Source organism: Takifugu flavidus, chromosome 12 (genome assembly GCF_003711565.1).
Source record: "Takifugu flavidus isolate HTHZ2018 chromosome 12, ASM371156v2, whole genome shotgun sequence".
In the NCBI taxonomy this organism is placed as follows: Eukaryota; Metazoa; Chordata; class Actinopteri; order Tetraodontiformes; family Tetraodontidae; genus Takifugu; species Takifugu flavidus.
In genome coordinates this window covers 10,470,913-10,486,626 of record NC_079531.1, presented here as the reverse complement: position 1 = coordinate 10,486,626, position 15,714 = coordinate 10,470,913, and the positions used below count along the sequence as shown (strand labels likewise).

General features: G+C 46.4%; 1 protein-coding gene and 1 long non-coding RNA gene across 2 annotated transcripts; one reads left to right on the top strand and one right to left on the bottom strand.

Moving 5' to 3' along the window:
• Window positions 1-9,796: 9,796 nt before the first annotated feature.
• Window positions 9,797-11,454, top strand: LOC130535346 (uncharacterized). The gene is made up of 2 exons (XM_057050333.1): window positions 9,797-9,840; window positions 10,347-11,454. The coding sequence occupies exons 1-2, from the start codon at window positions 9,797-9,799 to the stop codon at window positions 11,359-11,361; spliced, it is 1,059 nt and encodes a 352-aa protein (XP_056906313.1). The 3' UTR covers window positions 11,362-11,454.
• A 2,735-nt stretch (window positions 11,455-14,189) lies between these two features.
• Window positions 14,190-14,619, bottom strand: LOC130535274 (uncharacterized). Its single transcript, XR_008953081.1, has 2 exons — window positions 14,275-14,619; window positions 14,190-14,242 (listed from the first exon to the last, which is right to left on the bottom strand). It is a non-coding gene; the product is annotated as an uncharacterized LOC130535274 (long non-coding RNA).
• Between the last annotated feature and the right edge of the window lie 1,095 nt (window positions 14,620-15,714).

The window sequence follows — 15,714 nt, the reverse complement described above, 5'->3', positions numbered from 1 at the left end:
CATTGAAAACAGGCAGCCACCATGTGTAAGATATATATAGCAGGGGTAGCAAAACTTTTCCAAAAACACAGCACATTTAGTGATGGGTCACGCTCTGATAGTTCTTACAACATATAGTGAGGTATCACTGCAGCATTCACTATGACCTCACTTAGACAGACCAGGAGAGATTTTATCTGCACCACACATAACATACACGTATGAAGGGATCAATATGGGAGAGGGTGAACCACATTCTTCTGCCCTCGGCTAAGCGCTTTAGCATCGGCAGCGAGCTAAACATATGGCTTCAGTAACCACTCGTGAAGCGTTCTGTGGTTTTTACCGATCCACTTTATTTTTGTAAAACTGCAAGAAAAATCACAATACTTAACTTTCGGTTTCAATGTAAAAACGTACATTTTGAGTAGCGGCTACAATCGTAAAAGATATTACTTACAGATTATGCCTTTGAGAAGTGCAAAAGTAAAAGAAGTAACCGGATTGGATCCAAGAGCAACCCGTTTTCCGTGTTCCGCAGCACTTTTATCTGGCGCTCGACGTACTTCCTGTCTCCACCCTACTCCACTAAATGGCAGTGCGACAGGATCGACTGTAAATTGACAACTTACATCTAACAAACAACCTCCGGAAAAGGAACAAACAACACAAAACTGAGGGACAGAACACTCCCCGTCTGACATTATCAGAATGTCATACTAACCCACACCCACTGTTTCCAAAGGATTTAAGGAGGCTATCGGGTGTGGATGCTCGGAACCAGCAGGATGACTTCACTAATAGGTCTTAAGTACAACCTACCCTCCGTTCACCCTTGCGAGTTATCTGTACCTGGATCTTCCGCACCCTTTCATCCTGGCTAGGAAATGTCTTCATAACAATAGCAAGAGGCCAGTCGTTCCTATGCTCTTGCCCATCTTTTAGCAGGACGACATCCCCCACTTGTAGGTTGGGTTTAGGTGTTCTCCATTTGCGACGAGGTTGTAGTCCACTTAGGAATTCCTTCTTCCATCGTCTGTACCCGTCTCCATTGTGCTCTGAACAGGTCGCGGTCGTCGAAGTGGCCTGGGATGACTGGGGCTGCCTTCTGTGTGAGCAGCATGGCAGGAGTGAGAATCTCAGGATGCTCTGGGTCAGTGGAAACTGTTGTAAGTGGCCTTGCATTAACGATAGCGGTCACTTCCGACATGAACGTCAACAACACTTCATGTGTGAGCGTGGCCTTTCCGTGCCCCAACAGCATCGCATCTAGAATTCGCCGACTGACACCGATCATGCGTTCCCATGATCCAGCCATGTGAGAGGCGTGTGGGGGATTAAAATGCCACTCACAGCCACCGTTTCCAAGGTAGGTGTTGATTTTGTCGTGACAGCCCTTCTTGTCAATGTGAAGTTCTCTGCAAGCACTTACAAAGTTTGTGCCACAGTCTGATCTGAGCAGCTTGGCAGGGCCTCTGATTGCGAAAAAACGACGCAGTGCATTAAAAAAGAATGAAGTAAGTATCCATTGACTCTATTACTTTAATGTGGATGGCCCGAGTGCTCATGCAGGTGAAGATTACTGCCCATCTCTTAGCTTCCGCCTGACCTGCACGTGTTTCCTGACAGACAGCCAAGGGCCAAAAACATCTAGGCCAACACATGTAAAAGGAGGGTCCATGCACATTCTGTCTTTTGGCAGGTCCGACATTATCTGTTCTTGTTGTTTGCCTCTCAATCTGCGACATGTAACACAGCTAAAGATGACACTACTGACAGCCCTTTTCCCGCCCACTAACCAGAAACCTGCAGCTCTGATGGCACCTTCAGTGAAGTGTCTGCCCTGGTGGCGTACTTGTGAATGAAAGTGTCTGATTATGAGCTGAGTGACATGGTGTTTACTGGGGAGGAGTATGGGGTGTGTTTCGTCTTGCTGTGAGTGGACCCTTTGTCAACCGACCTCCAACTCGGAGGACCCTGCTTGTGTCCATGACTGGATTCAGTTTGCTAAGTGGGCTTTGCTTGGGAACAGGCTCACGACTTTCCACGTGTCTGATGTCATCTGCATACACCTCATTTTGCACTGCACGAACAATGATGGCTTTGGCCTGCTGGAGCTGTTCCTCAGTGACGTTCTTATCACACGTATGCCATCCATGACATCTGCTCTCCGTAGCAGCCTTGAAACATGTGACGATGTGGAGCAGCCTGGCGATGGTCTTTAACAGACGACTCCAGCTGGAGAATCTTTCAAACCTTGCTGCTCCAAGCATGCCTTTTGACAGAGAGGTAGCACAGGATACTACCTCTGGACGCAGTTCAGTGTCGTGTTCAGGGTAAATGAGGTCAAAGGGCACTCCCTGTGTTGGACCTTGGCTTGGATCAGTTAGGAAGGAAGGTCCACTGAGCCATGTAGAGTGGGAAAGATGCTCAGCAGGTAGTCCACGTGTGGTGTGGTCAGCTGGATTTAAATGTGTAGGCACATAATGCCATTGATGAGCCTGAGTGGAGCGCCTGATACGTTCTACACGGTTTTGAACATACACATAAAAGCGTCTCTTGTCATTGAAAATGTAGCCCAGTACTACTTTGGAATCCATGTAGAAGCTTACTTCATCAAGTGTAAAGTCAAGCTCTTCTTGGACCATGTCTGCTACTTCGACAGCCAGTACTGCGGCACACAGCTCTAACCTGGGAATGGTGATGTCTGGTTTTGGAGCTAGCCTGGCTTTGCCGAGGAGAAAACCCCCATCGCTGTGTCCATCAGCAGCAGTGAGTTTCAGGTAGGCGACAGCCCCGACTGCTTTTGTGGATGCGTCACAAAACACATGCATTTCCTTTCTCTTTGCTTCGGACAGTGAGATGGATGCGTACATACGAGGGTTCTTGAGCTGTCCCAGGTGCTTTAGAGAGTCTCTCCATTTCTGCCACTTGTCCTGCTGCTCCTTAGGCAGTGGAGAATCCCATTCATTGATGTCTTTAGAAATTTCTCTCAAAATGGACCGCCCTTCGATGCTGACTGGTGTGGCGAACCCCAGCGGGTCGTACAAACTGTTGATGACTGATAACACGCCACGCTTGGTGAAGGGCTGGTCATTGATCTCCACTCGAAATGAGAACTGATCTGTGGACAAGTCCCAGCCCAGGCCGAGGCTGTGCTGCAAGGGCGGCACATGCTGTCCGAGCTCAAGTCCCTGCAAACCTGTGGCGAGATCTTCACCCGGGAAGGCACTAGTGACTGCGGAGCTGTTGGACGATATCTTGTGGAGACGGATGTTAGACTGAGCCAGCATTCTTTGTGCTCTGATGAGGACATTGATTGCCTCGTCCTCAGAGGCGAATGACTTCAGCCCGTCATCTACATAAAAATGTTGCTCAATGAATTTCCTCACATCGCTGCCATACTCACTCTCTCCCTCCACAGCGGTTCTCTTGAGTCCATAAATGGCAACTGAGGGAGATGGACAGTTTCCAAACACGTGCACTGTCATTCGAAACTCTTCCACTTCTCCATCCAGGTCATGATCTCGGAACCAGAGAAAGCGCAAGTAATCGCGATGGTCCTCACTGACCATAAAGTTGTGAAACATCTGCTCCACATCGGCCATCACAGCATATGGTTCGCCTCTGAACCGGAGAAGAACACCTACAAGACTGTTGTTAAGATCTGGGCCTTTAAGCAGCACTTGATTCAGAGACACATTTCCGCACTGAGCACTTGAATCAAAGACAATTCTGATTTTACCTGGCTTCTGTGGGTGGTAAATGCCAAAGCTTGGGAGATACCAACATCTTGGTGGGGTTTGAGAGAAGGGGCCTTTTCTGCGTGTCCTTTGCCAAATGTCTTTTTCATAAACTCCACAAAATGCTCTTTCATTTCCGGCTTTCTCTTTAGTGTCTTGCGTAGAGACATGAGGCGGGTAAGTGCCTGCTCTCGATTGTTCGGCAAGCGCAGTCGGGGATGACGAAAGGGGAGGGGAGCCACCCAGTTATTTGCCTCATCTTTAATAAACCCATGGTGCATAACATTCAAGAACGAAACTTCTTCTGCAGAGAGTGCTAGTTTGTCGTCATCTGCTGTTCGTTTAAAGATGTGTTTGCTCAGCTTATCTTTGGGTTGCATGCTCTCAAAATGGGAATTGTCTTCTGCGAACTTTCTCTTTATGAGGATTCTGTTTTCACAGGGAGAGAAAACTGGGGCGGCCATTTTCAAGTATGTTAGTCTTGTAGGAGTTCACTGTGGGTCTGTGGGCTCCTGAAAGGCAGACATCTCCAACAATTACCCACCCGAGATCAAGCTGTTGGGCGTAAGGAGCCTTGTTTGAGCCATTGATCTGTCGGCGGACCTTGTGAGCCTGAATCACATCTCTGCCCAGCAGGAGAAGAATGTCAGCTGATGGATCAAGTGGTGGTATTTGTGTGGCTATGTGAGAGAGGTGAGGATGTGCGGCTGCCGCTTCAAGGGTGGGTATCTCACCTCTGTTGTTTGGGATCTGGTTGCATTCAGTGAGTACGGGTAGTTCTATTGACACGTTTCTGTTTATGCCTTCTATGGCAAAGCCATGAGCCCTGTGCCCTCGAGTGTGCACGGTTCCTGAGCACGTTTTCATTGTGTATGGGAGGACCTCGCCATGCAGGTTGAACATGTCAAAAAAGGAGGACCGAGCTAATGATACGTTACTTTGATCATCTAAGATTGCATACATTTTCCTTCTCTCATTTGGGGCTGAGCGGGGATATACGTTCACCAGGCAAATTTTGGAACATGACTTTCCCTGTAGTCCTTGTCCACATACCTCGGTGCAGCTGGATGTGGTCACTGTGGGGCTTGGGGTATCTGACTCCCCGCCATGGGCCAATGGTGGGGCGTTAGGGCCTGCATCTGTCCATGGGGGTGGCCCAGGGTGCATGGCGGAAGGGTGTGAATCACTGTTGCACTCCACACAGTGAATAACAGCCTTACAGTTTTTAGCCCCGTGTTCTGTCGATGAGAGACACTTGTAGCAGATAAACAGCTCCTTAAGCAGACTTCTCCTCTCGTCCAATGTCTTCATTCTGAATCCTCTACACAAGAATGTGGTTTCTTGTGTATTGGACACTGCTTATTAGGGTCGAGAGAAGAAGTTTTTGGTTCATTGTTAGCTGGACCAACTTGTGTTTTATTTGTTGTGACGGGAACTTTGAACCGCGTTTGTCTCACTAGTGTCCTTTCTGCTCTCATGTGTGTAGAGCCGCAGTTTTGCAGGATGAAACTGGGGTCTGTTCTCATTTCAGCGTAGTTGTTGACAAACTGGACGAAATAGGAGAAAGGTGGGTAGTGAGCTTTGTGATCTCTTTTATATCTTGATCCTTCTTTGACCCATGCTTCTTGCAGGCCGCCAGGGAGCTTTTCCACAATCGGGTTTATTCCTCTTGAAGTGTCGAGAAAGCTGAGGCCTGGTAGATACCCTTCATCTTTCGCCGCCTCGAGCTCTCGGAGGAGGTCTGCAAGCTCTTGCAGGAGGTGACTGTCTTTATGGCCAACTCTGGGAAATCTTTCCAAACGACCAAACAGTGAAGCCTCGATGGCTTCTGGTGAGCCATAATTTCTGTCGAGCCTTTGCCACAGACGTTCCAGACCTGCTGCGGGTTGCTAACATGGACGGCTCTCAGAGCGTGTTGGAGGGACTCACCGCTCAGCCATTTGGTAAGTAGATCAAGCTCCTCGCAGCATTTTAGGTTCAAATCTGCAGTGGCGTTGTGAAACATGGATTTCCACGCTACATAAGTCTCTGGCCTGTTGTCAAACACTGTGAGTCCTGCTGTCAGGAGGTCACGACGTGAGAGGAGCACAGCGAGGTCTGATACATCAGTTTATTGTCGCAAAGACGGAGATGAGACATTACATGCTCCGTTGTAGCTGGGAAAATGAAATGGCGATGGCTTGGGGTGCCTGATAGGTTGATAGCTGGGGGTGTACTCACATGCATTTGACATAGCTGTTGGCCCGCTTGGGTCGACCTTGATGGTATCGTTTATGTCCCACTTTTGCTCTTTATCAGGCTTTGTCTCATCTTCCATGTTGGTCTCGTTATGAAAGTGAGTGTTTACATATTCTTGAGTGCAGCTGGCAGCCGTGGCGATTGTAGCGGGAACCTCAGGTGACTCGTCCGACTCTGTTTGGTCCAAAACTGCAGCCTCGAGGACCCTGCTGCTGCGAGCGCTGCTTTAGCCTCTCCCTCTTGCATCAGGGCGTTGATCATGGCTGCTAGCCGAGTTTTTTCCATCTCGATGCGAGCCCTTTCGACTTCCATGTCTATTTGCGTACCCCGCTCTGGTGCTGGCGGCTTCGGCGTCGGCTCGGGCTTTTGCTGCCGCCATGCTGACTGATGATCGGCGTGATGAAGCCGAGCTGCACTTTGATCTGACTTCTAGCTGGGAGAGCGGTGGAGTGTCTCCGTGTTTAGACATGTCCGCTTTCACTCGCGTGAAGAGTCTCCGCACTTCGACGATGCACTCGACGTGTAGACAATCTTTTTACTCTTCTGCCCTCGGCTAAGAGCTTTAGCATCGGCAGCGAGCTAAACATATGGCTTCAGTAACCACTCGTGAAGCGTTCTGTGGTTTTTACCGATCCACTTTATTTTTGTAAAACTGCAAGAAAAAGATCACAATACTTAACTTTCAGTTTCAATGTAAAAACGTACATTTTGAGTAGTGGCTACAATCGTAAAAGATATTACTTACAGATTATGCCTTTGAGAAGTGCAAAAGTAAAAGAAGTAACCGGATTGGATCCAAGAGCAACCCGTTTTCCGTGTTCCGCAGCACTTTTATCTGGCGCTCGACGTACTTCCTGTCTCCACCCTACTCCACTAAATGGCAGCGCGACAGGATCAACTGTAAATTGACAACTTACATCTAACAAACAAACCTCCGGAAAAGGAACAAACAACACAAAACTGAGGGACAGAACACACATAGATGTGAGGAGAAAGTGAAGAAAGATGAAAAAATCAGAGTAGATCTTAAGGTGGAGCCGTTAAAGGACCTGGATGAAATACTATTTACAGACGGCTGTTGTTTCAGACACCCACAAGAGGGGCTGAAAGCTGCCTATGCATTAGTTAGAAATTCAGAAGAAGGTTTTGAGGAAGTGGAACTAGGAAAGATTATAGGTAAAGAGTCAGCACAACTTGCAGAATTGAAGGCAGTTATTAGAGCATTAGAAATATTAAAGGGAAAGAAAGTGACCATCTATACAGATTCAACATATGTAGTGGGAGCTATCCAGTTAGAACTTTGTCAATGGTTGCGGGCAGGTTTTAACACAGCATCAGGCTCTCCTATAAAACATGAGGCAGAGATTAGGCATTTGGCAGAGGCACTCATTGAACCAGCAGAGGTCGCAGTCATAAAGTGTAAAAGTCATAGCAAAAAAAACTCTTTAGAGGGAAAAGGTAATGAGGCTGCAGGTCAGGCAGTAAAGAAGGCTGCAGGAAATAAACCAATTTACAATTTGTTGTTGGCAGAGAAAACAGTTCATGAAATTCTTCCAGGATACGACAGGGAAAGACTTAGTTGTGATCAAGAAGAAGCTTCTCCACATGAAAAAACTGTTTGGAAGGAAAGGGGAGCAGTGAAAGTTGAAGGAATATGGCAGGGCCCAGACAGAAGATCTGTTCTCCCTCCCGGTCTGGTAGATGCCGTTCTGGAAGAGGCCCATGGCCTGGCACACTGCGGGAAACCACAAATGATACGGTACAGTGCCTTGCGAAAGTATTCGGCCCCCTTGAACCTTGCAACCTTTCGCCACATTTCAGGCTTCAAACATAAAGATATAAAATTTAAATTTTTTGTCAAGAAACATCAACAAGTGGGACACAATCGTGAAGTGGAACGAAATTTATTGAATAATTTAAACTTTTTTAACAAATAAAAAACTGAAAAGTGGGGCGTGCAATATTATTCGGCCCCTTTACTTTCAGTGCAGCAAACTCACTCCAGAAGTTCAGTGAGGATCTCTGAATGATCCAATGTTGTCCTAAATGACTGATGATGATAAAAAGAATCCACCTGCTCTGTGATAGTCTCAGGGTTCTGTTTAAAGCGCAGAGAGCATCATGAAGACCAAGGAACACACCAGGCAGGTCCGAGATACTGTTGTGGAGAAATTTAAAGCCAGATTTGGATACAAAAAGATTTCCCAAGCTTTAAACATCTCAAGGAGCACTTAGCAAGCAATCATATTGAAATGGAATGGAATGCAAATCTACCAAGACCCGGCCGTCCCTCCAAACTTTCATCTCGAACAAGGAGAAAACTGATCAGAGATGCAGCCAAGAGGCCCATGATCACTCTGGATGAAATGCAGAGATCTACAGCTGAGGTGGGAGAGTCTGTCCATAGGACAACAATCAGTCGTACACTGCACAAATCTGGCCTTTATGGAAGAGTGGCAAGAAAGCCATTTCTCAAAGATATCCATAAAAAGTCTCGTTTAAAGTTTGCCACAAGCCATCTGGGAGACACACCAAACATGTGGAAGAAGGTGCTCTGGTCAGATGAAACCAAAATCGAGCTTTTTGGCCACAATGCAAAACGATATGTTTGGCGTAAAAGCAACACAGCTCATCACCCTGAACACACCATCCCCACTGTCAAACATGGTGGTGGCAGCATCATGGTTTGGGCCTGCTTTTCTTCAGCAGGGACAGGGAAGATGGTTAAAATTGATGGGAAGATGGATGGAGCCAAAAACAGGACCATTCTGGAAGAAAACCTGTTGGAGTCTGCACAAGACCTGAGACTGGGACGGAGATTTATCTTCCAACAGGACAATGATCCAAAACATAAAGCCAAATCTACAATGGAGTGGTTCACAAATAAACGTATCCAGGTGTTAGAATGGCCAAGTCAAAGTCCAGACCTGAATCCAATCGAGAATCTGTGGAAAGAGCTGAAGACTGCTGTTCACAAACGCTCTCCATCCAACCTCACTGAGCTCGAGCTGTTTTGCAAGGAAGAATGGGCAAGAATTTCAGTCTCTCGATGTGCAAAACTGATAGAAACATACCCCAAGCGACTTGCAGCTGTAATTGGAGCAAAGGTGGCGCTACAAAGTATTAACGCAAGGGGGCCGAATAATATTGCACGCCCCACTTTTCAGTTTTTTATTTGTTAAAAAAGTTTAAATTATTCAATAAATTTCGTTCCACTTCACGATTGTGTCCCACTTGTTTTTGTTTCTTGACAAAAAATTAAAATTTTATATCTTTATGTTTGAAGCCTGAAATGTGGCGAAAGGTTGCAAGGTTCAAGGGGGCCGAATACTTTTGCAAGGCACTGTATTTAACACATTGGTGGCATCCATTTTCGCCAGCCATTGTAGAGAATTATATCAGAGAATGTTCAATATGCACACACTTTAATGTAAAATCAACAATTCGACCACATGAGGGCAAGTTTCCATGGCAGGGCAAGAAATAATTATAGATTTTACTGACATGATAGACAGAGTCATTGGGTTCTGATGCCTCTTGGTGGCAGTGGATGCATACACTGGCTGGCCAGAGGCAGTTCCGGTAAAAGCAGAAGATGCAAAAAGTGTTATTAAATTTTGGTTCAATCTACTTATATTGACACATGGTTTCCCCAAACGAATTAGGTCTGATAATGGAACTCATTTTAAAATTAAAGATTTACAAGAAGTAAAAAAGGCATTGGGCCTTAAACATATATTTGGTACTGTCTATCATCCACAGTCACAAGGGAAGGTAGAAAGAATGAATCAAACACTGAGCAAAATTGGCAAGATTTGTGCTCACAGTGGAATGAAATGGACACAGGCGCTTCCAATAGTCTTGATGTCAGTAAACTCCTGTTAGTTACTGAACTGGATTCACTCCCTTTGAGCTCGAGCGGGGTGTGCCCTTTCCGGGACCAAGAGCAGAAAATCCATTGGCTAGCCCAGCACCTTTTCTGAAATATAAACCTTATTTTGATCAACTAAAAGCAACTCTCTCAGTTTTCTCCCAAGAGGCCAATTCTGCAACCACATCCAGGGAGGATCCAGGAATTCCACACACAGCTGAGTGGGTCCTCCTGAGAGTCATCAAGCAAAAGTGGTCAGAGCCCAGGTGGACTGGTCCCTTTAAAGTTGCAGAGCGGACCTCACATGCTGTCCACCTGAAAGGAAAAGGATCTCAAGGCAACGTGGGAGAGATCTGCCTAGGTTACACAGGGGGGATTCTTGATTACATCAAAGGGAGCTGACAGTGAATTGTAGTATTGGCCTAGCTTAGGCTGGGCCAAAAGGGGGAATTGAAGAGAATTGTGTTTGCTTGTTTGTATATGTTTCTGTTTTCTGTTACAGTTAGTTTAGGAAGGAAGTGGAAGGCAGAAAAGACAGTGGATGTGGCACGCCTAAGGCAAAAGGCACTAGTTGGGGCTGTGGCAACAGGAAGAACAGGCTTGGGTTACTTCCCAAAGACCCAAGTCAGCCTTGCCCGGGGCAAAGAGAGACACCACCTACTTCAGGAGGAGGTCCGAGCAGGCGTGGAGGAAGAGCGAGTGGGTAGGGCAGTGGGACTCCCGCAGCAAGGGGCATGGACAAGGTGGGAGAGCGCGTTACAGCGCAAAGTTACCTGGTCAAACATCATGCAGGCAGACTTCCACCACGTCCGGTTCCTTGTGGCGGCAGTCTACAATGCCCTCCCCAGCCCAGCAAACCTCCATGCGTGGGGAAAGTGTGAGACACCCACCTGTTCCCTTTGCTCCGGAAGAGGCTCCCTGGAACATCTCCTTAGCAGATGCCCAAAGTCCCTGGCCGATGGTCGCTATCGCTGGCGCCACGACCATGTACTCAAAGCAGTGGCTGAGAGCATAGCCTTGGCCATTAGCACCACCAAACACCATCATGCTCTGAAGAAGGCAATCTCCTTCATAAAAGCTGGAGAGAGACCTCGTGCAGGTCCACAGATAACAACGGGACTCCTCCACACAGCTCCTGACTGGCAACTGCACGTTGACCTGGGAAAACAACTGATATTCCCCCAGCACATCGTAACAACATCTCTACGGCCAGACATGATCATCATCTCAGAGGCTTCGAAATACCTGATCATGCTGGATCTTACAGTGCCCTGGGAAGAGCAGATTGAGGAAGCCAACAAAAGGAAACGTGCCAAGTATCAGGAGCTGGTGGAGGAGTGCAGGGGCAGAGCCCATAAAAGTTGGCTGATTAGGCTTTGCAGGACGCTCCCTGACCGATTGGGAGTTACAGGGACAGCCAAAAAGAGGGCCATTAAATCTGCAAGTGAAGCTGCAGAGAAAGCCACGAGGTGGCTGTGGCTGAAAAGGGCAGATCCGTGGGTTGCTACTGGGACACAAGCCGGGTCTTGATCACCCCGGCTGGGTCGCCTGGGCGAGGGTGTATGATGTTGTGAGACCCAAAACACCCTATGAACCCAGGATACATCACTGATGATGTGTCCCAGTGCATCCAGGAGATGTATCTTTTAAGAAGTTAGGGATAATATAATCATTAGCAAGAGTAAAAACGATGAGCAATCAGTTGACCCCTTCTAGCAAGTAAAGATAAGTAGTCAGTTGACCCTCCCTTGACATGACTGTTGTTTAGATAATTGTAATCAGGGGAGACAGTCAGACTGGAAGTGTTAAACACTCATCGTAAAACTGGACAGCATAGTTTAGTGGTGTTGATAAGTTCCTTTGCAAGAAGAATGTGAACTTTGACCTGGCTATCTGGGAAACAACAGAGAACAAGGACTGTGCCAGCATCCATTGGAACTGGAAGAAGACAAGGTCATCCAATCAGAAGACAACATCAGACTGGATTAGTGTGGCGGGGCCCAGATGGGGCTCGGTATATCTCCTTTCTAAGTCGACAACGCCACCCCAGGAATTCCACCTGGAGAATTATCATCAAGGCCGCACAAGTGTTTTCTAATGAGGATAAGAGACTGGTCCAATGTGCAAAATTAATACCTTTATTTCCGGATATCCGCTAACAACAATTGCTAAAATACTCTCACACACCCATTCACACACACTCAACGTGCAGATATTAATTGATATTCAAGATTTATCAATTATCTTTAAAACTGGGAGCATACGCGATAAACGCGATGCGGAGGGCAAAACAGCAGCCGGCCAACAGCAACGGGAGGAAAGCGCACTAGAGCCGGCACCTGTAACAATTTCTGTTAAGAGAGAAAGCAATTTTAGGTTGCTGACAATTCCCCATATGGTGAGGCTAAAAGCAGCCGCTATGTACCGTCAGGTAAGGGAAAGAAATCTCTAAAATGGAGACGCACACCGAGCCACCACAGCGTTCCCGCTAGCAGGGCCAAACAGCCGACGAACCAAAGACACCCACGGCTCCCCAGCTCTGATGACAGCAGACCCAGGTGCGCATGGGATAGCACAGCCTGACCGCACAGCAATCAGATGAGGAGGACCAAGTAAACTGTGGCGTGGCACCCAAAAGCTCGACAACAAGAGCAGCCAGTGCAGCACAGTCTCCTTTTAAGGGGAACGCCACAGCTGCAACTGCCCGAACAATTAAGGTGATCGGCAGTGCATGAACTCCATGCTGCCACATTAGCATCAATATTTTGCTTATGTGTTTCTATAAAAGACTGGGTCAAGGGATAGTTAAGTTGTCAGACTTCATACCCTGACAATTGACTTTGTTATTCTAGGGTTTTGAACTGGCTCAGAGCTCTGTAATATTTGTATCTTGAATTGGTTCTATTTGCTAAATACATTTTGAAATTGGAATTAAAAAACACCCTTTTAAATCTATTGAGTAAATATGGTTCCGTCTCAGCACTAACTGAGAACAGAAGGTACAGACAGAAAACACATCAGCAGGAAATAGTTCTGTTTGAAGTCTCTTGGGGTTTTGCTCTGAGTGTTGGGGAGAAAGTGATCAGTTTTCTTCCATGCTGTTGCAATCAGAGGAATCAATCAATCAATCTTTATTTATATAGCATCTTTTACAATCAAAATTGTTTCAAGGCGCTTTCCAGAATCCCAGGGCCTAACCCCAGACAAGCAACAGTGGCAAGGAAAAACTCCCCTTTAACAGGAAGAACCTTGAGCAGGACCAGGCTCATGTAGGGAGACCCTCCTGCTGATGGCCGGCTGGGTAGAGAGAGGAGAGGAGAGGAGATGAGAGGAGAGGAGAGGAGAGAGAGGAGAGGAGAGGAGAGGAGAGGAGAGGAGAGGAGAGGCACAAAGCACAGAAACATATACAAAAATACACTATTTATGCAAGCCGCCGGCCGAGTGGGTCAGCGGGGCCGGAGGTCATCACACAGCTCCGAAGGCGGCGATGCCTGTAAATGAATACAGAAGGGGGGGGCAGAAAAACTACACAAGAATCAGCATAACTAGTCTACTTGATGAGGAGAGGAGAGGAGGAGAGGAGAGGAGAGGAGAGGAGAGGAGAGGAGAGGAGAGGAGAGGAAACCATGACCCAGTGGGGTGACAGAGGCCTGTCAGGTGATCATGTTTCTGTACCCCGGCAGCCTTTGCCTATAACAGCATAGCTAAGATGTTAACCTAATGATTAGATGGCCCCCTAAGTATAATAGTTTGTCTGTCTATGATAGTAACTGGAACTGCAGGATTAGTAACAATAAGCTTTTTCAAAGAGGTAGGTTTTAAGTCTGATCTTAAAAGTAGAGATGGAGTCAGCCTCCTGTACCTGGACAGGGAGCTGGTTCCATAGCAGGGGGGCCTGGTAGCTAAATGCTCAGCCCCTCATTCTACTCCTAGAGACTCTGGTAACCACGTGTTGATCAGCATTCTGAGAGTGGAGCGGTCTATTGGGCTGGTAAGGTGTCACTAGCTCCTCCAGTTAGGATGGAGCTAGGCCTCTGAGGACCTTGTAGGTCAGAAGAAAGGTTTTAAAAATTATTCTAAATTTAACGGGCAGCCAATGAAGAGACGCCAGTACAGGAATGAGACCGAAGCTTCAGTTTACTTGCTGCAAGGGCAACCACACATCTGCAGTGTGGTCTACAAGTGTGGGCCCTGGTGAAGTTTATTTTTATACTAGCACACGAACATGTAAGATTACAATAAGTGTAAGTGTAAGCGTCATATGATAAAGCATAAGTGTCACAGGATAAAACAAGCATGATATACAGTGATCCCTCGTTTATCGCGGGAGTTGCGTTCCAAAAATAACACGCGAAAAGTGAAATCCGTGAAGTAGTCAGCTTTATTTTTTTTATTATTTTACAATGCAATACTGTACTATAGAATGAAACCAAAAATCAAAACCTGTTTTAAAGCCCAAAATTTGTTTAAAACAATAATTTTAATATAGTAATACAAGGTTGGAAACATTGTCACTCGCGTATTTCACAGTCCCAGCTGTGCCTCTTCGTCCTGACTCCGCTCCGCTGTAGCGTCTGTTTCTACTGAAGGCGCAGGAGTCTTTCTCCGAGAGAAGAACATTGTTATGGGTAGTTGTTGGCGCTCTTTCTTTTTCTGAGCAAGAAGATTTTATAAACGGATATGCCAACTTTCGATTATATTTGAGAACTGCAATGAACGACTCGCAAAAAAAATCCGTGAAGCAGCGAAGCCGTGAAAGATGAAACGCGATATAGCGAGGGATCACTGTATACAAAAGGAACATATGAGAAAATGGGGGATGGATGGTCAGGTTGTCTCCTGCTATCCTGAGGTGATAGAACATCAGCTAAAGTAGGTCACAGGGTTCTGGTCAGGAGTGATAATAAGTAGTTACAGCATTGTTATATGAGCAGTTTGAACCTAACATTCCCTCCTCTTTATCACGAACTGAGCATCCATAGTATACATTTTGACAAGCATTTTCTGCACAGTACTTCATCAAGCATCAGAATTCGCTACTCCTGTCGAGAACCGGTTTTTTACTGTTTGAAAACATTTGCAGATTGGAATAAATCGTCAGACTTTAGCAATTAAAATCACATTCAATTTAGTCTTCAGCAATCAAAATCACATTCAATTTAGTCTTCAGCAATCAAAATCACATTCAATTGGGTATGGGAAAAGATCTGGCCAGTGGTATTCAGCATCTTCCTCTTCTTTCTCATCACCATCCTTGTCGAGCAGAGGATAGAGTTGGGCCATTTGTGTGGTTACTGGTGAGATAGCTGTGGTGATTAAACGATTAACAAGAGAACGTAGGCAGGGGATACAACAGCAACCACACAGTGTCAATATTGCAGAAAAAAATGCTAAGGAGGTTAACACTGATGTTACCAACATCTTGTATTGTCCAAAAACATTCATTTAATTATCCCATATGGAGGTGTCAATTCCAGAGTGATCTTTCATCTTTCCGTTCAGGATCCGGAGGCCCTCTATGGCTTGGGTGAGGCTTCCATCTGAGGCGGTGTTGTTAGGAATGAAGGTGCAGCAATGTTCTCCAAACATTGCGCACACTCCTCCCTTTTCAGCCAACAGCATGTCGACCACAATCCTATTCTGAAATGCTAACAGGGAAGTAGCAGAGAGCTGGCTATGAACAGCTTCAAACCCACTTTGTGTCCAGTTACCTAATCGTTGCACTTGTAGTGGATATAGTTGATCCTATCCACATTCTTAATTGGGGTTACTGGAAATAGTGCTGAAATCAATGGGAAATTTTCGAACCCTGCTGCTACCTGATTAGCTAATTTATACTCATCAGGGACACCTCTTGGAATACCAATAGCATCTATGTAGGTG